Below are 24,133 nucleotides of genomic sequence, written 5' to 3' on the forward strand. Positions count from 1 at the left end.
TAAATAATCGAGTCTGGACCAGACAATCCAGTGATCAACAACATGAGCATTGATCTGCGCAATTGGGAACCGATGACATGTGTCAACCAAGTCAGCAAGTCCGACCGCCCGATCCCGTTAGTCGCCTCCTACGACAAGCACAGTCACCTTTTATGGCAATAATGGGTTGCTGAAGGCCTATTCTACCCCGGGACCTTCACGGTCACAATTCTTCAGTGTCATAAAAAACAGTGTCAAGTCATACATTGTCTGGAGTGCTATTATACAGCATTGCCGAGTTCAAGTTCACATGGTAGAACACTTTAATATCAAAACACCCTACAGTGTCGCATGTAGTGTTGGTATTGGCATACAAAAGTGATACGATACATCACAGCACTAAAACTGTGGTCATGACAATTCAACAGGAATTATGCACCTGAAGGTCAAAACAAAATGAATTTTAAAGTATTTCAACTAATTCCATCAGCATTGTTCAATGTTCATTTGGAAAGGTGATAATTAATGTTACGGACAGACTTTGTGAATGATAACAACATGCACGCGCCATGTCTGAAACAGTTCTTGACACAGGAGTGACGTTAAAATAAGTAAGCATGTTAATCATCAAACAAAAGTATGTCTACTTTCTTGACATATATGATGATTCGACAATATTCCAAGTTAAACACTGATGTATCATTGACTTATCTTACCAGGATACACGACAGTTATGATTCACGGTAGAGGTGGCCCATGGACCGATGCGTATAGATGAATCGTCACACCATTACATGTCTTATAGAGTCAGAGAATGTGTTATGGATAATACTGTAGAGTCAGTATCACAACTTACTCTTAGAACAGCTCTGAAAATCTAAGAACTTAATCTCATGTAACAAAATCTGTAAGGCAAGAAACATTCAGGTTATATAGGAAATCATGCATGCTGTAGTCTTTGCTGCATCATACAACAACTCACAGTATATTGTTCTGGGGTCTGCTGACTGGCCTCAAGGAGGATAACCTCCAAGATCTGCAGGATCTGCTCTGTGATTGTCTGCCCCTTGGTGGCACTGGTACCTCCCTCCTGCTCACTCCAGAGGGCCTGCAGAAGGAAACAAATGGTCATTGTTACTGTACGCCACTGTCCTCAATATTCCAGCTAATCACAGTCAACTCCCTTTGTATTATCTTTTTAATATTTGAATATTTCATTCATTTAGAAGTTGTGAGTGTTTTCAGATTCATTTGCATTCTAGGTCTCAGATGTACCCAGAAAGTACAGGCATGGTACAACCAAACAAATGAGAATCAGACAAATCTAGGATTTGAGCCCCATATAATCAGATACTGGTATGCCCAAGCAACAAATGTAGATCTGCATAATGAAATACATCTTGTACAACAACTTAGGCATGAGTGTCCCTGCAACCAACCAGAATGGATGTGAGTTGAGATTTGAGATTAGACTGACCAAATTGAGAGCACCCAGCATGATGTTGATAGTGTTCAGTTCTGGTTTGATCAGTTCCTGTCGGTTGACCTTGACATTGACAGCAAAGCCAAACAGCTTCAGGAGCACCACCATGAGCTGTTTACCCAGAACCAGGTCCTTCACTGATGACAGTCTGAAACAAAACCATACATACAAATGATGTCACTAGAAAGATCTACTGTCATGTCAAGTGCCATATTTGCTTTCCTTTGTCAACAAGTGAAATGAAGTTTGTTTAAGTTGCAACCAGTTATTACAGCTTGATCAAATGTGCTTCTACACATACGATTTGCTTGGGTTGTTGTTTAATGCTGCACTCAGCAACATTCCAGTTATACTGCAGCGATCTGTAAATAATCATTTCTGGACTAGACAAACCAGTGATTGATTGACTGCATGGGTATTGATCAATGCAACTGAGATATGATGACATGGTCGGTGAACTTGACCATCAATACTTTCAGTCTCCTCTTAAGACAAGCATGGGTAACTGAAGACCAATTCTAACCTGTATCTTCATGGGCATATATGCATATGAGTCCTTTGAATATGCTACTTGAACAGCTATGAAATACAGTTCTAAGCACAAGAAACCACACGACAAAGAATCCCAATGGGAAAATTGGCTGTGTTTCCACAAAGCAAACTCAATGCTGCAACTATAGAAAGTATAGAAGTATAGGTAATCTAAAAAAAATGATCACTTGATGGAATGAGGGCAAGATCTCACCCAATCAAGTGTACCATCAACTTCTCGGGACATTAACTTACCTCTCTAACATGACCTCCAATCCACCGTTCTCAGCCAGAATGGCAGCCATCTTGAACACTTCTTCCTTGTCAATATCCTCCTCTGCAAGCAAGACAAGGGAGACAGTGAGTGAGTGAGTGAATATTCACTGTCAAATAGATAATATTTCAGTTATATCATGATGACAGTAAATAAATGATTTAGTTTGGTTAAAGCTGTTTTGTAAAGCATAAATCAACTGCAACAAAGTGTAGCTTGAAACACAGGTGAAACCCACAAGCAAGGGTAGGATCACCGATTTCTAGCACAAACCTGACAGACTATGTACAACTTATAAAGAAAAACCAACAAATATACACACATGAGCGGCCTTAACGCTAGAGTGAGTGACTGAGTTCATATTTAACGCCACCCTTAACACTAGATGTACACTTGAAAAGCCTTGACAATTGATACACATGTGACTTCTTGTGCACACCTGAGCTGTTGTCAAAGGAGTTGACCATGTCCTCTGTGGCATCACCCAGCAGCCCTCTCATTCTGTAGATGATTGGCATTGGCTCCCCCTGAACACAGACAATCAGATGGTCAGACACTGACATCGGCAGGGACATTCTTAGTCACAGTATTAAATGTAGATAGCAAACCCTGATAGCAACATCCCAAGACAGCTAGACACCTAGGTGTACCACACATCTAGACTGTCAAAATACCAAAATCTCCAAAATACCACCAACATTAATAGCATTACACATATCACTAACAAGCTTAAACATTTATAAACATGTACTAGATCAATGAAGGATGGGACATGTTGTTTCCAAAGATGAATATAGATTTTGTTCTGATTGCTGGATTTGGGGGCAACTGGAAAGAGTTCACACATGTGGTTTGGTTGATGTGGTCTGAATTAAAAGTATTCTGAAAGTTTATTCTTCTGTTGTAATATCTGTGACTGACAGTTACCAACCTCCCCATGTTCAGGCAGCCAGATCTTCTTGTAAACCTCCTTCACTGGCAGATCCAGGCTGATTATCTTCTTGTTCACCAGCAGCTGAAACACAACATGTGTATTAATTGAACCATGTCATAAAGACCACCTAATTAACTTTCCAGGCATAATTTACTTGGTAAACAGGGATCGCAACTCCCATACTTTAACACAGACTGTCATGGTGGTACAACTGCTCTGTTGAATGAGGCCCTTGAGTGCACACATACTTGCTGTTGAGACAGTACCAGTACCAACACTCACCTCCATCCCAGTGTCGTCTTCCAACAGAGCAACCAACTCACAGTCTGAAACAAGTGAGCAATTCAAACTAAATCAATTTCCAAAATAATACTGACTTAAAGAAAATCGAAAAGCCACAGAGTAAACTTACTGTAAACTAATCTAGAAAAACTTAAGACGTAATCCTTTCGCAGTTAGTTCCTAATTTACCATGAGAGCTCAGGATGAGTGTCGCATCTCTAATGTCCAAATTTCATAATTTAGGGTCCCAAGATGAAAATACTACTGAAGCAAACCTCATGCTGGCCTGAACCCTCCCTAAGTACAAACAATGTGTCTGTTATAGTTCTACATTAACAGTAGTAATCACTCCTATGGGTCTCTAACACAGTGTCCTGAATCTCACCTTGGCAGATTTTGTTTTTAATGTCTCTCATGAGAGGACCCATTCCAGGCTCGTTAGAACTGTATGGATTACCCAACATCCTCCCCTGCAGGAAGTCCTCTTGTTGAGGGTCTTTCTCCAGAATCATGAAGAACTCCGCAACATCATTCTCCTCCTGGTGATTATCTCCACATTATTAGTGAACATATTCAGACTGCTGTTTCAGGCACGTGATTCCCTTCACAGTGTGCCTTATTTTCTTTCACTCAGTATATCATCCCTGAGGATTTAGTACCTGCAACTATTTTCACCAAGCGTTCTCGTTATACATGTCATAACAGACTGTCATAGCATTAATATAATGTATGCTTTAGAGTAAAAATACTATCATTTTATACTTATTTTGACTCAAACTTTGATGACTGTCATTTCAGGGTCCAGGGTGTGTTGTAAAACACAACCTTAGTGGTACGATTACCTTAACTCTATGTTAAGATATGGGAGTTATGGTCATTTAAGCACTAAGGTGGCTTTGTACAACGGCACCCTGTTCCACAAGATATCATAGAGATAGTGTTTTTGTAAGCCTACGACAAGGTATTGGTGTTAGGATTGCCTTAGTGCTATGATTGTTTTGTGGAACTCTTGAACTGTGTAAAGATTTATAATACTTGAAATGATGAGCTGGCACTGATACAGAAGGCACAATACATATGTCACTATGTATGAATAAAAACACATGAACTGAAATGTTCATACGAGTGAAAAAGTGTCAACAAACAGCCCAGGTATGTCTAACCAATATCTTCACACAAACATATGTACCTTTGCTACCTGCATGGATGCTAGTTGGATTTACATGATCCTCTCAGTCGATGGTGATTTAAGAAATTTTAGCCAAAATTAAGATAACAAAAATACTATGCTTAAAATCCTGGAAAAACTACACTGACTTTGAATGTTTTGGGACTTGCGTAAGGTCTCAGCAGGACAAAAGAAGCCTTAAGACATAAGTAACCTAGATGATTCAACACAGTAAGAAAACCAGAACATACGCATGGCAGATGCTTGATTCACGGGCTATTCCCACACTTTTTCCTTGTCTATCCTCTTTTGAACCTACCGGGTAGATGATGCTACAGAGTCTCTCAAAGATGAAAACAGGTGATCGGTTGTCTTTAAGTGGGTACTTCTTGACAGTCTGCACACACACAGCCATAAACTCTTTCGTCTCACTGTCAGTGCCTGTAACAGATTGGATCATAGATATCACAATTTTATGGTGTTCACTGGACTAATCATCAATAAATACCTTAATCAAAGTGGGAAAGTGTATGTGAGAATCTATCTATTCCTTGAGGAAGATAAACATCTGTCTAAAGTAGACTTTCAGCTGTGAGTGAGGCAGTTTTCTGACTTTGCCTTTTCCGATGTCTTGTGTGTGAACTGAGGTAGAGACCTACATTACCAGAGATAATCCAGTGTTCTGTTTATGTTGAGCCAGTGTCGTGTGATATGTGAGTCACTGCCCTGTGTATCATGAGCAACCAGTGTCCTGAGACAACTTGTAGTTCTCCACCAGTCTTCTGTTTGAGGTAAACGGGTATTGTGGAGTTGTGATTCATCAGTTCTGTGATTACCTGTGGTAAGTTCTTCTAGCAGCTCCAGCAGTTTCTCTTGCGTCTCATCGATGAGCTTGGTGCGCTGCACGACCAGCTTCCGCAGTGACAGGTAGCCATTAAGGATGTAGCCCACCAGGCGGTTTTTGTAGTGCTGCTTCAGCATCTCTTGCTCCACAAACATGGACAACAGCTCTGTGGAAGGACACACATCAAACTACTTCCATTTGCCACACTTGATGAGAATGACAGCAGTCTAACTGAATGTCAGGCCTTCTCCAAACCTTTATAGTTCTGTAAGACTCAGTGTTTGGGATACTGCAGAACATAAGCGTTTATTTGTGCGTGTGTGGACATAGAGAGGGAAGATTTAACTGGACATGTGGACTGAAATCCAGAGTTGTTGCTTAACACTGCTCTCAGCAATATTCCAGCTTTGTTTATACTGTGAAATATGCATACATTACTTAAATTTTGTCCATTTACAACTATCTAGCAAACTTAGGAATCTGGAGTCTTGTGCTGGGTAGGTAACTAACTGATTACATTACATTATTTATGAGAATGAATGAAGCACCAAACATTGTTTGTTCATGGCAGTCCACACACCTGTAAGGGACTTGAGTGCAAAGCCTTGAGCCAGGTCCGAACTGAGAGTTGTTTCTTCCAGATATTCAAGATGTTCTACTTCCTAAAAGAAATTCGAAACATGTAATTGAAAAGAAATTACCAGTACAAAACAAATACAACAATTAATTGAGCAAACACTAATCAGTGCTCTTTTCATTACATATATCTACACTGCAACCATTTGCAATATGAACACATACTGCCAAACATTCTTGTACATAATTTTCATCTATCAGCATAATTGGTGGGTTGGCTGTTGTTTAATGCCGAACTCAGCAATATTCCAGCTATATGGCAGTGGTCTGTAAATAATCAAGACTGGACAGGACAATCCAGTGATTAATAGCACGAGCATCGATCTACATGTGTCAACCACATCAGCTAGTCTGACCACATGATCCCTATAGTCGCCTCTTTTGACCAGCAAAGGTAACTGAAGACCTATTCAAACCCAGATCTTCATGGGTCCCATCAGAAATACTTACCTTTGTGATTAGGTCCCCCAGGTGCAGCAGCACCCCTTTGATGGCCAGGTAGAACTTCCAGTAGTCGGGGATAATGAGTCTCTTGTACATAAATAGAAAGTCACTGGCACACTCCCCGCTCCTCCCAACCTCATCCAAGCATCTGAAACAGAATCAGGATATGATGATGTAGTACAGGGCATATACCAGGTATACATGAATCTTGATGTGTGAGCTAAATTTGGGGTGGATCCTCAGGATGCAGTGCACAGATGTTTGTAAGGTTGTGATTATGCACTAACACAGTGTGAAACCCCAGCCATGATACAGGTCAGCAAATGACGACATTTCCCTAAACAAGCATGATACCACATTCTACAACTGATCAGTAAATGATCACATGTCCACACCTGTGATCAACGACTACATCATGCGGTTGACCAACACCAACTGGCCATTAAGCTGTGAGTGTACTTAATCTGCAATCAAACATTTCACTACCCCACCGGTACACATGTCAGTGATTGGACCTCACCTTGAGCCACATTACTAAGCCACATCGGCAAATGGTTCCCACCCTATCATCAACCCCTAACCACTCACTAAATTACTCACCAACCAACATTATTCAGAAAATGATTCTCATCCCGTGTACAGCCAAACACCACTACATTATCCATCCCACCTCTGATCAGCAAAGGATTCCCATCCTTCGAACAGTCCCACACCACTGCACTACCCGCCACTAACACAATTCTAAAAATAATTCTCATCCTGTAAACAGCCCCACACCACTACACTATCCGCTCCCGCTTCTGTTCAGCAAAGGATTCCCATCCCGTGAACAACCCCACACCACTACAATACCCAGCACAAACTGTTCAGTAAATGGCCCTTACCCTTTAAACAGCCACTTGCCACTACACTATCCACCCCCATCTCTGTTCAGTAAGTGGCCCTTACCCTTTAAACAGCCCCACGCAATGACACTATCCACCCCATCTCTGTTCAGTAAATGGCCCTTACCCTTTAAACAGCCCCACGCAATGACACTATCCACTCCCATCTCTGTTCAGTAAGTGGCCCTTACCCTTTAAACAGCCCCACGCAATGACACTATCCACTCCCATCTCTGTTCAGTAAGTGGCCCTTACCCTGTGATCATATCCATGACCTCTTTCCTCCGGCTGGGCACCTGAGCAATGGCCTCGATGATGCTGCAGGCAGTTTGTCGAGCAGAGCGGGAGGATGGAGAGAACATGGCCTGCTGCAACCAGGTGTTCTGAGTCAGCTTTAATGTGATGGCTGGCGTTTTCCACATCTTCTGCTGCCACCTCATCCCATACTTCTCCATCAGGTAGCGAGCACGGACCTCTTTCTTCTCCTCCTCCTTCTTTGTCTCTGTCTCCTCAGTGACAGCTGGACAGACATTGTTTTCATGAGTAGGTGAAATTGGATGCTGGAGTTGGATTTTACTCCACCATTAACAACATTCCAGTTATGTAGGAGGGTAACAGTGAGAGGATACAGGTCTCAAATACTTTTACCATATTCATGCAAGACAGTTGTAGTTTCAAGACAAATTTTCAATCTGTGTGCAAAAAATAAGCCTGGAAAAGAAACAAGGAAACAATAAAACAACTCACCTCTCCTAGGCAGCCGCTTCCTCCACTGACAGTAGGAGTAGCGAGGGTCACCAGCTAGCCACTGCTTCACATCCATGTGAAACTTGGCCGGCAACAGGTACTCACTGATCCCAGCCTCGCTACCTTCCTGGAATTAGATCATTATAACAACATTACATTTGCTTTGTAGCATGTAGCAAGAACAACTTTGCACCGAACTGATGGAAAACAACAGCTCTTCCTGGATCACTTTCACACTTCTTTGGGATGAGATGCAGCACACCAGATTTTAAAGTCAGGTGTTATGAATATTGGACAAAAGTCCATTACAACAAAAACTAAAAACTCACTCTTTTCTTGAATATGACGCCATCATTTCTGACAAGACTCTGAAGGATACGGAGACAGGGCAGTGTAATGCTCTCCATGATGACAGGGCTCTTGATGTGCATCCCCATCAGGAACAGCCGCATTACTGTAGGAAGAGGTCAGGGACTTTTGTTTATATGTTGCATGTTAAGCCTTTATCATAGGATTGACATATCAGATGATCATTCCCCTGCACATAGGTTCACTACGTTTCAGGTAAATTGGCCAACAGTGACTCTAAAGCTGGAAGCAGCACAAATTCCCCTTCTTCAGTTGACAGTAGACACACAAAAATTCACTACACTTCCTTTAAAAGTTGCAGCATCTCAAACTGAGTGAATGTTCTGTAAGAACTATTCCAGCCATACCACTGTAAGGCCTTCAGCTGATTTCCTTGCGCTGTGGTCACTACTATTACAGGTAGCTTGTGAAAATTCCAGTTAAGGTCACAGACTGGTTCTTTATTTGTTTTAAAATGTTATGCACTTGCTCATTGTGTCTCTCTGTATTCTGACAACAGATGTCATTCATACTATCAATCCCTGGGCCATCTTGACAGATGTTATGAGCAACAGGTCCATACAAACCAGGGGTTGACATTGAGAGCTGCACCCCATGGCCAGGGTTGGATGACACAACATGCTGCTCTGAAGAGAGACTTACCACATCTCACTCTCTGTTCCCAGCAGGTGTCGTCCTGGTTGAGGGAGCTGGCAAGTAGCAGGATCTCGTGCCGCACTGATGAACCCTGCAACAATACAAACAACTTATTATCTGGTGCACATTCACAAATACATGTAACGCTCCACTCAGAGGCCTATGATGAACCTAAAGCTCAGTACTTAATTTGAGGCAGTGATGTAAAACCCTTTGTCAAAATGGTCTGGCCATCATGTTGTCATTCTCATATTAAGGGCAAGTTAACAAGTTATGTCATCAAAGGGAAACTAACCACAGTATTCCTCTGTACAGTTCCGTTGCACACATTTTATCTTAATGGTTAGTGTTAAGTAACACAAGTGTAACATTCAATCTATTTCAATCTATTTACACACATTTAGTGCGAGACGTACCAGATCAGGGTTGGACTGATGTCCCTTGATAGCGGCGGTGATCCTTGTCATAATTAGGTTGTTCATCTCCTCCGTGCCCCGGCGGTTGTCCTTGGTCAGCAGACACAGTAATGAGCGTACTTCGTTGCGAACAGGCAGGGTACCATGACGCAGGTTGTAGTCAATCAGTTGCTGGATCATTCCCTGGCACAGACAAATACATACAAACATGGATAAATTTAATCAGTATGGATTACTTTGCCTTTCAAACTTTCCATCATTTGCTTGAATCCTTTATCTTGTAAAACATTTTCAATCAGAAATAAAGCTTACATGATAACAACTTCCATTTATTAATGAGAGAGCAATATTCCAGCAATAACACCATAGGGGGCACCAGAAATGGGCTTCACTTATTGTACACATGTGGGGAATCAAACTTGTCTTTGGCATGAGGAACGAACACTTCAACCAGTCGGCTACCCCCTCCCCAATTTAAGGATGAAGATCGATTCAAGAGGGTGTATCATGGTTGGTTTAGGTATGGCACACTCAAACAAATTACACAAACTGTCCGAAACAATGTGCTTCGTATTTGCACCCATGTATTTGTAACAGGTGAATAGTCAGAGCAGGTTCTTAGACATGTCATTCTTAAACTGGGAATCAAACCCAAAGCTCCAACTTAAGGGCACTAACCAGTTGACTACCATCATGTGACTTACCTGGCTACAGAGGATCTGTCTCATGTTGCTGTTGGTAACAAGGGCTCTCAGTAATGTGATGCAGTGCTCCACAGCCGAGCTGGCACAGCCATAGCAGTTGGTTGGACGCAGACTGAGAAAGACAAATCATACATGAAGATGATACTGTAGGACACATGACTAAGCATATGTCACTGTTACTACACGGCCAACAAAGTTCCAGAAGTAAGCTCACATGACTTTCAGCATTCATACAGGCTTTTTTCAGTTAATCATTTTTTATATCACTTTATTTCTCTTTTTTGTGGGTACCATACAGCCAATATTATTGGCAACCTTTTTTAAAAAGCCATTCGTTGGACACAAACTGAAAAACACAAGTTTTACTTGAAGACGATACTTGATGATATGTCACTGCTCATGCTTGGCCACAAAGTTTCTGAAGTAAGCTTCATTGCCTTCTGGCATTCTTACCAGCTATGCTGATGATATGTCTATTCAATAATGTATTGTGAAACAGTGTTTTTTCAATTTCAATGGTATCTACTGAGGACTATCATGCAGCAATGACTCTGACCTCTCCTTCTCCCTGCGAGGCGCGGCAGCAGCACATGCCTCCACTTCCTTAGCCTTGGAGTCCTGTCTCCCAAAGAACATCTCCTGCCCCTTGACGGCCACAGCCTCTCTTTGTTGTCTGTCATACTCCACCAGCTCCCGGCGACAAGCAAGTACTTTCTGTCATGGCAATACAACAACAATGGGGTCAGGCGTATTTTTGTTATCTTTCATGCTTTGAAACAGAAACAGTATTTATATAGAATCTTCATACAGATGTACTGATCTAAACTAACATTGGCAGTAGAAACGTGATGTTCATATGGTACCATTTGGTATACATTAATCACACATGTAATCTAAATTATTTTGAGGGGATATTTAACCAGACTGTAACCCATCATCAAACTGTTTGTTTTTCTGGTAATGTGCGCCTTAATCTAGGGGTGGGGGGCACGTCAACAGAACAGTGTGTTAGTTAGCCCCGAGCAAGGATTGTTAAGAAAGAAATACAGTTCACTCTGCCACCATGTATGATGTAAATGTTTGCCCTGAACTATTGAGAGGTTGTCAGTTATTCAATCAAATAGTTATAATCTCATTTCCAGTCGTTACCGCACAGGTCAATGCCAGGGGTCAATTTCATGAAGTATTATTGCAAGAACTCAGGGTCATGTAACAATACTTTCAGGGATGAGTGTAAGATAACAACAACAACAACAACAACAACAACAACAACAACAAGAACAACAACCTTTCATTCCCTATCTAAAACCAAATAGATTCTGTTTTGCACAGTCAGAATATGATAGTGTGAACATTTATTCATTTATCTTGTATAGTAACTGAAAATAATATCTGGACATATCAGGAATGAAGGAATGACCCTTCCAACTAAAACAAATAGTCACCTGAATAATCTTGCTGAGTTCATCGAAGGAGGTCTTGCACTCCACACAGTACTTCTGAGCCAGCATCTGTATGGCCTTGTTGACGCTACTGGCTGGAACTCCACCTCCACTGCCAGCAGTAGGAACCTCCTGTCACAAATAAAGGGGAGCTACCTTACACAGATTTCACCAACCTGTAGAAGGCGCGGAAGTACTAGGGCTCTCTACACAGGACCCATCAGGGGAATGGTGTTGTTGATGGTGGTCTTGAATCAATGCATAAACCATGAGGTTACTGAGACCCATCTAAATTTAGGTTTATGCTCCTTTTAGCAATATTCGAGCAACATCACAGAAGAGGAAACCAGAAATGGGCATCAAACACTGCACCAATGTGGGGAATTGAACCTGGGCCTTTGGTGTGATGACCGAATGCCTTAACCACTTGGCTACACCACCGCCCCCATCTCATCAGAAGCATGTCATCAAACTTTACCAGTAACACTGGCATAAAGCGTTAAATTTATGTACTTGCAGGAACAATCAAAACAAGGTACTGTGCAAAGAAGGGTACAGCAATGAAGCTGTGCTACAGTTAGACAATAACAACCACGTTACGTACAAACATGACATATATTTCAATAAAAAAAAAAAAAGACAGGTTATCATAAGGTTCATTCGGTTTCCTAGTTTATTCATTGCCAGTATAATATTAAATGTGAGTGTTAGAAATCTGCCCACTAATCACATGAAAGAACTTAATCAGCTTAATCCATAACGAAAGGATGACACTATACTGTATTGCTTTCAATGCTGAAGGAAAGAAAATGCTTGCACAAACATAATGTGGCTATGAGACCTGATCTTCCTTCCCAAGTAGGTAATACCATACATATTGGCTTACCCCAATCCTGTCAGTGTTATGTTCCGTCACCTGGATAAGCAGGTTCTCCAACAGAGGCCGATGGGACTGAAGGTTCTTGTAGATCTTGTCAGCCTTCTCCAGCAAGCTGTTGATGGTGCTGATGGCCTGCAAACAAATAAGAAAGAGTTATTTTTACATAGATCACTGATGCAAATTGGCAGTGAGACTTGCTTGGTTGACATATCATTGTATTCCATCTGCACAGATTTAAGATGCTCATGTTGTTTTTTGTTTAACACTGCACTCAGCAATATTTCAGCTATATGGTGAGCTCATGGTGTCAATCACTGGATTGCCTGTTCCAGACTCAATTATTTATAGGCTGCAGCCATATAGCTAGAATATTGGTCAGGACATGGCTCAAACAACAAACTGATCAAAAACAATACAAATGCAGGGGATGAGAGGTTGTTTTTCCCTCATCAATTACAGGACAGATGGAGCTAGGTAAAATAAGCCATGCCTCAACAATATGTAGAATATTCCAATGTGGTATATATCTTATATGAACCAGTCATATTGTAGTGAACCAATGTTGATTGTCCTCACACATAAGGATGGTATCATTATTGATATAACTACATAAATAAACCCACTTTCTTGCGGTCATCTTCACTTTCAATCGGGTCCACAGCACAGCAAGGTTTGGCAGTGAGAGTGAACTCAAACTTTGCATACTTGCAGAAACCGCAGGCATTGCACAGGAAGGGGTCCTTTTCATCATAGTTGATAGCTCTGCAAAGACAGATTGGTGAGGTGAGGCATCATGTTCAAAATTACAGCAAGATTACTGTGATGAGCATGCATTCCTGATATTGTTTGCACGTATTAATCTGCAATAAAGACAAATTTTATAAATTAAATAACAACTTGACAACGGTACACGAATCTTTACCAAAACATCACACTAGTTACATAACAGATTTTACAGTGACAGTCTGTGATACCATACCATAGTTTACCCTAACACACAATAACTAACTGCAATGTTGATGAGTCCTTGTATCATCTACTGAATACCTGGGCAGAGTCACTATGAACCACTATTTAAAAGACACACACCTTATCTATATTAGAGTGAGTGAGTGAGTGAGTGAGTGAGTGAGTGAGTGAGTTAGTTTCATATCTCTTTTTGAAACATTTCAGCAATATCATGGCAGGGAAACCAGAAATGGTCTTCACACATTTTAACCACGTAGGGAGTCGAGCCTGGATCATTAACCATTAAGTCTCCACCTCCTATCCTCCTTCCATTAGACCACATAATGGAAGTGTTGAACCAAACTGTGAACAGTATTTTTGGTCATAAAATCTATGTAAGCTCAGGAAGGAAAAGTCTAACCAATATTTGTGAAAGCTTGATTCTGACTTGGCAAAGACAAATCAAAGGATTAACTGTGAGTTGGGGATTCAAATCTTGTTGCATCTTGCCACAACTAAGAGTTGGCTATGACAGATTTGCTATAGTGTTGATTTTATAAGTTATAAGCATCTCTTCAGGATAATACAGTCTGATGTATGCAACTTTTAAACAGTGTCACCCGTGCCAGTAGGCAAGGAATGACACCGCTTCAAAAAGTTGTACATCAGGCCGCATTACCAGAGGGTGAAGCAGACAATGTATTTCTCTTACAGCCATGTCAAATATACAAGATTTCATTTTATTTCATTTGGTATATCTCTACCAACTATATACCATGTAAACAAAATGATGTCTGCTTATTTACTGAATTTAAAATCAGTGCAACATATTCTGACAAGGTTAACTGACTCCTTTCTCCTCACCTGCACTTGTGACACTGAAACACATTCTCTCCACAGTTCCCACAGACCCCAGGGTTGGCTGGGACAGATGCGCTACAGCGAGGACACTGAAGAGTTTCAGCTGTTGCTTGTAGGTTGTCAAAGAAGTCAGCATACTCAATCATCAGGTTGCAGGCCACTATAGGAATTGGGAACTCCACCTGATAAAGAAACATCTGGTACAGTACAACAGAAACAAGCAGAAACCAACTGGAAGGATGCTGGGACTGAAGTGACCCAAAGTGATGGCCATTTGGACAATGAATGTTATGAGTACTAGTCAAGTATCAAGACTTCCTTAGACAGCAATAAGAAGCCTGTGAAACGAAAAGGAACACTTTTTATGGATAGACAACATCTTTATTGCAGTGGATGTGACATTTCAACGTAGATCTTAGCACAGTTATCATTTACTTGCTTCATAACAGAGTAAGGACCCAAAAATACAGATACAGTACTTAAATCAAGTATATCGAAATATTGAGCAGTTTATTAAGACAAACTTTGATTGTTCTGTGTACCCATCTCCAGATGTGAATCTCACCTTGACATCAGTCTGTCCAGCTGTCAACGTCACCTTTCTTGCCTTGTGCCACAGACCAGGTCTGAAATACAGCATCAGACAATATGTTGTATAAGTAAGGGCAGTAGAAACAAATGAAGAGCAACTGCTCTCCAGACACTGATCAAACTCAAAAGAGTTATCACGTTGAGCCCTGTGTGTAAAATATCAATTATGAGACGAATGTAATTTTCTGCATAAAATTGATATTTAATACTTATCCTGACTCATGGCATCAAGCCCTCCCAACCACCCCTTTCAAGCATGCTGAATTCACAGTAATTCTCATGTTGGGCTTACGAGATTTTGGGGGGTGACAGGCATGGCTGGTCATGTGACCGTATTGGTGGGACAGGGAGGGTTCCGAAAGGTGAGTGTATTGTGCATCCGGTTCAATTAGCGGGAACTTCAAGAGATTTCAAGTGTTCAACTATATTCGCATAGAGGGAGGAGATAAGCATAACAACCATGAGTCAGGATTAGGAAAAATAAATTCTATAAAGTGAGCATTGAACTGAAAACCAATGTAGACAGATTTGGTGCATGTATTTGTTTGCCACACTTAGCTGCACTAAAGGGAGTGTGTGAGTGAGTTTTATGGCGCTTTTTTGCAATATTCCATAAAATGGACACCAGAAATGCGATTCATGCATTGCATGCATTGTGGAGAATTGAATCTGGATCTTCTGTGAAATGAGCAAATGCTTTGACCACTAGACTACCCCTCTGCCTCAGGTACATATAAAGCAATATGACAGCAGTCTGTACATACCTTGAGTTTGGACCAAACAATCCAGTTACTGTCATGAGCTTCAGTGTACAAATTTGGGATGCAATGATACGCACAAAAAGAACATGCATGGCCTTTTGGATGTGAGAGTGTGGAAGTTGTTACCTGTTCTTGAGCTCCACAACAGCCTGGACTGAGCGGTTGTTGTAGTAGATGTTCAAACTTCTCACCTGCATGACAGCAAATAGACAAGTTGAAACCTACATTGGTCTGACTTTCTTATTTCTCAGTAATTTTCAGATGAAACATCCTTATCAGTGGGTAGGAATGAAACAAAAAAGTCACAAACTCACATCTAAAAGTCATTACTTTGTTTGAGTGAGTGGGTTTAGTTTTATGCCTAATACAGCAATATTTCAGCTATAAGGAGTCAGTCTGTAAGAAATTGAGTCTGGGCCAGACAATCCAATGATCAACAGTATGAGCATCGATCTACGGATAAGGTGAAATGTGTCAACCATGTCAGCAAGTTTGACCACCCACTTCCATTAGTCACCTCTCATGACAAGCATGAGTTGCTAAGGCTAATTCTAACCTGGACCTTCAAAGGTTGATTTCGTGTTGGAAGTTGTTTTTATTCCAGTCACAGCACCTCAACACCCAATCAATAAACACGCTAAGGCTACTTGCAGCCATAACATAAATCTGAAGTATATTTCTCACTATATATTAGGTCATCTCTAGTTCTCCAAGAATAAAGACATTTGAGGTTTGTTTTGTTAGTAAGATCTCTTCCTTTGTTTTACTTTTTCTTATTATCTTTTCCTAACTCTATATGAACATCAACATACAAATGATATAAGAGTGTTTGAAATCAATTGAAAAATGCTGTTTTAGATTAAGTTCAAAGTGCAAACGTTTTCCCATGTGAGATTGAAACTGCAACTATCAGATCTGAAAGCAGATGCTCTACCACACGGCCACTGAGTCGACGAAGAATGTGGGGTTGAATTATCTTTTAAATCTACATTGTAATTGTCCATCATTGACGGTATATAAGTTGGAGAAAATACTTCTCAGTTTTGGTAGATAATGTAAAACTATTGGGGCTGGGAAATCCCTCCCCTTCTGGTTTTACATTGTCTACCAAAAACCACAGAAGCATGTTTTCTCCTATACTTCTTAATCAGAATCTCCTTGAGGTTTCAAATATCTGAGGTAATGTCACATTGTTGGTTTCATATGCAGTTCCAGTAACAACAGCAACAAAGACACAACTTACCATCTTTGTCCGCTTTAGGTCACTGATGCGGAGCGATATCTTGGAGATGTTGTGACTGCCAACCAGTTTCACAATCTGTGTTGTTGTCGTGAACTTGGAATCCACTTTTATAGCAGACAACTTCAGACTCTACAAAGGAATTATTTTATTTGATTAACTTCATTCAACTAATTTGGATATCATTTTGACTTTCATCTCAACAGGAACACAAGCATGGAATTCTGAGTACCAAATTTACCCTGGCACCTGACAGGGGCACATGCATGGAACACAGAACACTTGTTCTACCTTGGTATTCTTCAGGTGTGAGAACGATGGCATACTGGAGACCTATTCTGCCTTGGTATTCCCACAAACCTATATGCATGCAGTGTGGAGGACATTCAAACTTTGGACATGAAACATTCTAGAACAAACCTCAAAAACTGTGACAACACAATATTATTGGTCTTCAAATTTCCCCATAACAGGTTATCATACAGCAGTACATGGACTGCTGTTTAGATTTTGAATATGAACTTCAAACACACTTACAACTCTCATAGGTTTCTATAAAAATACCGAAGAAAGCTACTTCCTTCATCTCTTCATGAGGTACTCACAGCATATGGGACCTCTGGGTTGTTGCAGACAAGACATGGGTCACTTTCCAAGTAGTAGCCATCGAAGTCCACCAGACCTTGCAGCATGCTGTAACACAATGTAACAGTCATGGATTTAAGATACAGTCACACATCATGGCAAATAATGTCACAGGGCCAGACCCATTTCATTACTGGCAGGACAGATTCACCCGACACTTATTAACTATTTGGAGAAAGAAGACAAGAGAGTACACATGAGTAACTGGTTTGACGAAACTTTTTTTATCTTAAATATCATTCACACTGATGTTTTGCCTAAACAATTCTAAACTGGAAACCTCAAGTGGCTAACATGATCAGATATGAACAATGGGTTCAACAGGATAAAACCAATTATTGATCAGTACCATACAGTAGAAGACCATACAACTAAAAGAATTTCAAGAATTTCCAAAAGAAGAAGTATCCTCTCTTCAATAACATTAACAAATTTTTAAATTATACAATCTTGTGAACATGAAGTGTTCATTCATCTTTCTATGTGTCTATTTGGGGCAGAATCAATAAAACACTTCTACTGTTGGATGTGCCAGACAGATCTGAACTCACTTGTAGATGGTTGCATTGGGGTGGTTGGCCAACACCTGGTTCTGTTCCCGGAGCACAGACACTGCTTTCTCAAGGTACTCCCCAACCTGAAAGGTAGCCATTGTCTTAAAGCTCCTACACATATGTGAACAATGTTCAGCTAACACTACCAATTTCAACAATACTTAAGTAGTAATTGTTTGTTCATAATGCTGCAAACATCAATATTGCAGCTAAACTACATGACCTGAACATCAATGTGTCTTTGCCAGACAAACCAGTGATCAGTATTATGAGTAGTGAGTGAGCGAGTAAGGTTTTACGTCACTTTCAGCAATAATAGAGTAATATCACAACAGATGTGGGCTTCACACATTGTACACTTGTGAAATTATGAGAAATGCCTGACTGATACATTCCAACAAGCATAAATATGTTAATGTGTGTCCTGAACAGGCACATGGCTGGGATTGGGAAAACCATGACATAAAACAACTCTGTAGAGTAAAATGTAATCCTTAGGTCACTTAGTCCTAATCCCTCATTCACGAGAAGTCTGCAAATTACAAGTCGGGAAATACAACATTCTTACTCTCTTGTCAGGGATGTCAGGTGTCTTGAGCACAAAGTAGCCGAGGAGGTCAACAAACTGAGCTGCCTTTCTGCCGTAGATGGGCAGCTCTGTCCACAGTTCCCACATAATGTTCAGGATTGTCTCCTGTTCCTCAGACGTAGTGTTCCTGAACAGTGATTGAGATCATGACCAAATGAATGAACTACAAAGCAACAAACACATATTCCCAACAGGAAGATGTAATATAGGTACCTTCTTCTGTCAGACTGTGCAAGTATTGTTTTTGTGCAAGGATTCTGCCTGTTAAAATGACAAAGAAACCGTATTTGAAGCATGAACTGGCAATATTAATTCACACAGAACTGTGGTTATGTTTTGTTTCTTTTAGCTACTCTATGATTACCTGTAAATCTGCAGAACAAGACTGTGGGCCAGCCATCTGTTGCCACTGGAGTTGGACTCCAGGAGGAATGTTCTGATGAACTTGATGAAGAGCCCTTTGTCCAGCACCCGGTTGAGCAGCTTCACCAGGCTGATGCACAGTGTTTCATCAAACTTCTGACTCTCCTCGCAGTCTACACGGACATCAACAACAGTGAGTGAGTGAGTGAGTGAGTAAGTGAGTGGTGGAGTGAGGGAGGGAGTGTATTATTGCTGAATAAATGTTTCACCTAGATCATGTCATCTGAGCTCTATGTAGTAGGGAAGTAGAGAGTCACAGGTTGCAAATCTCTACATAAGCCTTCTAAAACTGACACATCGAGATGTCAAATATTCAAACAAAAATGATACAAATGTGTCTGGTTAGTTGCTGTTTAACATTTCAGTAGCAATGATCAGACAGTATCACAACAGCCACCAGATACATGTAATCATATTCATCTAGCCTCATTTCATCTTGCTCATTCCAACACAATGAAATAGTGACTATGGTTTTATGCCGCTTTCAGCAATATTACAGCAATATCTGGCTGGTAGATACCAGAAATGGGCTTCACACATTGAACCTATGTGGGGTATCAAACCCTGGACTTTGGCATAACGAGCATACACCAATAACCACAAGGCTACTCCACTGCAGACAGGATAGGCTAAGTCAAACACAATCCTCATTGAACTTGTACCAAATGTTAAAATGGTTAAAACAAAGCATGTCAGGGTTGCATCACCTTCTTCATTCTTGTTTTTGTTCTTGTCCTTCTTCTGCTTGACAGGTGATGTTGTGGAACTGCTGGATGAGCTGGCAGCATTCTGTGCCGGGGACGGCTTCACACCACACAGTGCTGACTGCAGCAGCTGCAGTAAGGTAGGGGCCACTCCCTCATCCAGGGAGATGCTGGCCTTTACCAGGAAAGGGAGAGTGTCTGAAGAACAATACAACAAAGAGTGGAACACTTTCAGAGATATTCAAAAGGTGAGTTAGATAACTGCAATGCATTATTGAGATTGTGGCAATGATGTCAGCTACTTGCATATCTGAGGCAATAGTCCATCTCCAGTTTGTAGCTGAAGTATATGAATAAATTTCCAGCTTGTTACACAGTCCACACAATAATGTGTTGTGACTGTAATTTGTTCCCAATGGCAGATTAACAGCAAGAGAATGTTGTTCAAGACTGACAATTACAGTCCATTTGAGTCAAAATCTCTACAGTGAATTGCACTCCAACTCAAAAACAAATAATCGTAAATGACTCAAAAAAATGCCAAAGTAAATAGGAAAAACACATCCACTGTGTTTATGCAGTGTGGCTTGCAATCACCCAAGTCTCATCAAGATAAACAGGTTCAAACCCCTCTTCCCTCTTTTGATGTATGGTGCGTAAGTAATTATTTCTGATGCGCACAAGAGATGCTCTTCACAGAGAACACGTCTCACTTCCCCCCTAACTTTGGTGTTCCGAAATCCAAACTTATGAAGCAATGTCCAAAGTTGGCATTTAAATATGGTGAGGGAATGTTGAGTTTTAATTTCTTTTTCCATTGTTTTTGAGTTAGAGTGCAATTCATTAAGGAGATTTTGACTCAGATGGACTGTAGAGATATTGTCTGTAAAGTAGTGGTATGACCATTCATCGATACACATCAAATCATGGGCCTCTGCTACAGTTAATCGATACAAAGTTCTACAGTGTTGTATATCCCGACATGATACTTCATATGGACCATGATAATCAATGTTTCATTATCTCGTTTCCGAAGACTCATTGAAAAATGCTGGCGGAATTTGACAATTTTAAAATTGGTTTTCTCATGAGTTGTCTTATAGTTGTAGTTAGAATCAAACATTTCAGCATCTTTATATGTATCGTATCGCCACACTTATATTGGGATTTGTATCGTATTGCAGCTACTTACAATACTATACCGATACCTGTAGCATAACAGACCCTTGGGACTGTAAAGTTCAATGTCACATAGCATAGTAATTTAACAAGACTCACCTTGAGCCTGCTCACAATACGTCTGCCAGTTGCAGGGACGAGATGATGCAATTTCGTACACCACCTTCAGATGTTCAATCTGAAACATATAGGAAGTTATTGTGTGATGTTGAGCAAATGGAAGCTTGTGTGGCAGGAAATGCCAGTCAAACAAGCTATAGCTACATATCAATTCATTCCTGAAAGATACGGTGTATATGCTTCTCTCGAATGTAGCAGTGTTTCCCAAGCCATAGGCAAGTAATAACATGAACAAAGAACATTCTCACAATGTCACAAACATTCTCAACGGTAAAGTGGCAACAGTCTCTCTACTGTGGTAAGCATTGCAATGTATAGGACACTTACCATAGTAAGCAGTGCACAGTCATGGAGACTTACCACAGTAAGGAGTATGTCATCAAGGAGACTTACCATTGTAAGGAGTATGTCATCAGGGAGACTTACCATTGTAAGGAGTATGTCATCAAGGGGACTTACCACAGTAAGGAGTATGTCATCAAGGGGACTTACCACAGTAAGCAGTATGTCATCAGGGAGACTTACCAAAGTAAGGAGTATGTCATCAGGGAGACTTACCACAGTAAGGAGTAAGCAGTATGTCATCAGAGAGACTTACCACAGTAAGGAGTAAGCAGTATGTCATCAGGGAGACTTACCATCGTAAGCAGTACGTCATCAGGGAGTCTTACCATTGTAAGGAGTATGTCATCAAGGGGACTTACCACAGTAAGGAGTATGTCATCAAGGGGACTTACCACAGTAAGGAGTATGTCATCAAGGGGACTTACCACAGTAAGGAGTATGTCATCAAGGGGACTTACCACAGTAAGGAGTATGTCATCAAGGGGACTTACCACAGTAAGGAGTATGTCATCAAGGGGACTTACCACAGTAAGGAGTATGTCATCAGGGAGACTTACCACAGTAAGGAGTATTTCATTAGGGAGACTTACTGTATGTTATCAGGGAGACTTACCACAGTAAGGAGTATGTCATCAGGGAGACTTACCACAGTAAGGAGTGCTGTCAAGGAGACTTACCATAGTAAGGAGTGTGTCGTACGGAAGGATGACACCATGGGGGATAATGTCAGCTCCAACATCCAGTCCGCCCTTCTCACAGATGTCTACCACAGATTGGAGGTTGCTCTCGATGGCATGCATGTCCCGCAGCTGCCGGTATTTTTCTTTCGATCCACAAATGAACAGCAGCAGCTAGGTGAAGAGGGAGACTCAGTCAAGTTTCAACGAAGTCTACAAAAACTGGGAGTCATGGCTCCATATCTATTTCCTGGAGCTTAATACAGCCTTTAAGACAGTTAAAAGAACACTATTTTCCAGCACCATGTTGTATCTTAGATGACCTAGCCATTGCATTTTTCCAAAGAGGAAATATATTAACACACGCTGGATACTCACACATGTACTTGTCTAGACAATCTTTATGTTTCAAACTGCTTCAACAGGTTTAAATCTAGATTCTTCACAGAAATTAGTGTTCATACTTATTACTTCAGGTTATCACAAACTGTATATGAAGACCTTAAAACACAAGACTGATAAAACTAAACAAACATTGCATGATCACTAGATAATTCTTTGCAGTCTTTTCAATTTAATATTTGTTCCAAGCAAGTATAAGACATTTGTAAATAAGAAACAATAAATGTCTCGTCAGTTTTTGTCAGGAGGAACTTAAAGAGTCCTGTTTCTCTGCTTGTGAGGCCCTTGGATGGTCACAACAATAAGATCTTGCTTCTACAAATACCTCAAAAAGCCATTAGTATGTCAGAGCGTACCTTCCTCACTTGTCTCTTCACAAATGGAGTCTGCTGTGTCATCAGGTACTGAAACATTCCAGGGCATAATGTCATTACACACAAAGGTCACATTATAAGGTGCTGTACAGTTCAAGTGTTCATAAAGCTAGGGGACTTTTCCATAGCTGCCAAAGATTTTTTTGGAAAAAAAATATTAAAAAAATGAAATATTCAATATATCAACATTTTTCAGTACACAATGATCCCATTTTAAAGTATGCATACTCAAGATAGGAATAAGTTGTAACAATTCATCAATGCCCTTTTCATATTTTCGTGGCCTTTCAAATGAATCTAAATGCAAAGACTTTTAAAGGGGGATTTTAAAACTCACTATCTTGTCTCATTTTTACCTTTAAAGGCACACTAATGACAATGGAAGATCGTAAGCCTGAGTATGGCTTACCTCAACTTACCTCTGACAGCACTGAATGCCAATGGGGTTCGAAGGAGGCACTGGGCACATTATGTACTGCATCGGCAACTTTCTTCAGCTGCAAGAAGGACAGGTGTGTAACCACTAGGAAACACAGGTACATCAGTATGTAATGACGCCATATGTCCATGGTTTAACACCACAGGTCTCATATGAAAGACGTGTCATTGGATTTCAAGTACTTAATTTACTGCAACTTCTAGACTCATATTCTTTATACAGCAATATACAACTAGGTTTTGTATCTGTCAATAAAGAGCAAAGGGCATCAAGGCTCTGATCAAACACATTGATATGTCAGAGTGGGTGAGTGAAAGAGTTAGGTTTTGCACTATAAGAAACATATTCCAGCTGTATCTTGGAGGGAACACCTGAAATAGGTTTCACACTTTGTGCTCATGTGGGGAACTGAACCTAAACATTCAGCATGGCAAGCAAATGCTATAACAGCTAATCTAAACCACTGCCCCTGAGATTTCAGTTATAAATATTCTTTCATGTGCTTGGATCTGAGTTTTTGGCACAGTTGGTCCTCATTTTTTAATCCTACCTTGAGGCAGAAACATCCCTCACTTTCCTAGCCATCTTATCAGTCAGAAAGATGCCTGGAGCACCGAGGACCTATATT

General features: G+C 40.6%; 1 protein-coding gene across 1 annotated transcript in view; it reads right to left on the reverse strand.

The window, feature by feature from the left end:
* Positions 1 to 24,133, reverse strand: part of LOC137273665 (E3 ubiquitin-protein ligase UBR4-like) — a 130,487-nt gene that overhangs the window by 28,782 nt on the left and 77,572 nt on the right. Inside the window, exons 71-104 of the mRNA XM_067806458.1 lie at positions 23,486 to 23,563; positions 23,049 to 23,096; positions 22,291 to 22,464; positions 21,248 to 21,326; positions 19,973 to 20,167; positions 19,207 to 19,378; positions 18,822 to 18,969; positions 18,251 to 18,336; positions 17,660 to 17,747; positions 17,058 to 17,186; positions 15,941 to 16,005; positions 15,028 to 15,088; positions 14,466 to 14,644; positions 13,277 to 13,415; positions 12,660 to 12,785; positions 11,777 to 11,905; positions 10,888 to 11,045; positions 10,332 to 10,443; positions 9,628 to 9,810; positions 9,218 to 9,302; positions 8,536 to 8,660; positions 8,207 to 8,333; positions 7,715 to 7,979; positions 6,582 to 6,723; positions 6,076 to 6,157; positions 5,488 to 5,661; positions 4,971 to 5,092; positions 3,869 to 4,022; positions 3,484 to 3,527; positions 3,199 to 3,282; positions 2,707 to 2,794; positions 2,249 to 2,330; positions 1,457 to 1,610; positions 962 to 1,087 (exon numbers count right to left, since the gene is read on the reverse strand). Coding sequence (XP_067662559.1) covers positions 962 to 1,087; positions 1,457 to 1,610; positions 2,249 to 2,330; positions 2,707 to 2,794; positions 3,199 to 3,282; positions 3,484 to 3,527; positions 3,869 to 4,022; positions 4,971 to 5,092; positions 5,488 to 5,661; positions 6,076 to 6,157; positions 6,582 to 6,723; positions 7,715 to 7,979; positions 8,207 to 8,333; positions 8,536 to 8,660; positions 9,218 to 9,302; positions 9,628 to 9,810; positions 10,332 to 10,443; positions 10,888 to 11,045; positions 11,777 to 11,905; positions 12,660 to 12,785; positions 13,277 to 13,415; positions 14,466 to 14,644; positions 15,028 to 15,088; positions 15,941 to 16,005; positions 17,058 to 17,186; positions 17,660 to 17,747; positions 18,251 to 18,336; positions 18,822 to 18,969; positions 19,207 to 19,378; positions 19,973 to 20,167; positions 21,248 to 21,326; positions 22,291 to 22,464; positions 23,049 to 23,096; positions 23,486 to 23,563 — 4,203 coding nt within the window. The remainder of the gene's footprint in view (positions 1 to 961; positions 1,088 to 1,456; positions 1,611 to 2,248; positions 2,331 to 2,706; positions 2,795 to 3,198; positions 3,283 to 3,483; positions 3,528 to 3,868; positions 4,023 to 4,970; positions 5,093 to 5,487; positions 5,662 to 6,075; positions 6,158 to 6,581; positions 6,724 to 7,714; positions 7,980 to 8,206; positions 8,334 to 8,535; positions 8,661 to 9,217; positions 9,303 to 9,627; positions 9,811 to 10,331; positions 10,444 to 10,887; positions 11,046 to 11,776; positions 11,906 to 12,659; positions 12,786 to 13,276; positions 13,416 to 14,465; positions 14,645 to 15,027; positions 15,089 to 15,940; positions 16,006 to 17,057; positions 17,187 to 17,659; positions 17,748 to 18,250; positions 18,337 to 18,821; positions 18,970 to 19,206; positions 19,379 to 19,972; positions 20,168 to 21,247; positions 21,327 to 22,290; positions 22,465 to 23,048; positions 23,097 to 23,485; positions 23,564 to 24,133) is intronic.

This window comes from Haliotis asinina, chromosome 2 (assembly GCF_037392515.1).
Source record: "Haliotis asinina isolate JCU_RB_2024 chromosome 2, JCU_Hal_asi_v2, whole genome shotgun sequence".
Taxonomy (NCBI): Eukaryota; Metazoa; Mollusca; class Gastropoda; order Lepetellida; family Haliotidae; genus Haliotis; species Haliotis asinina.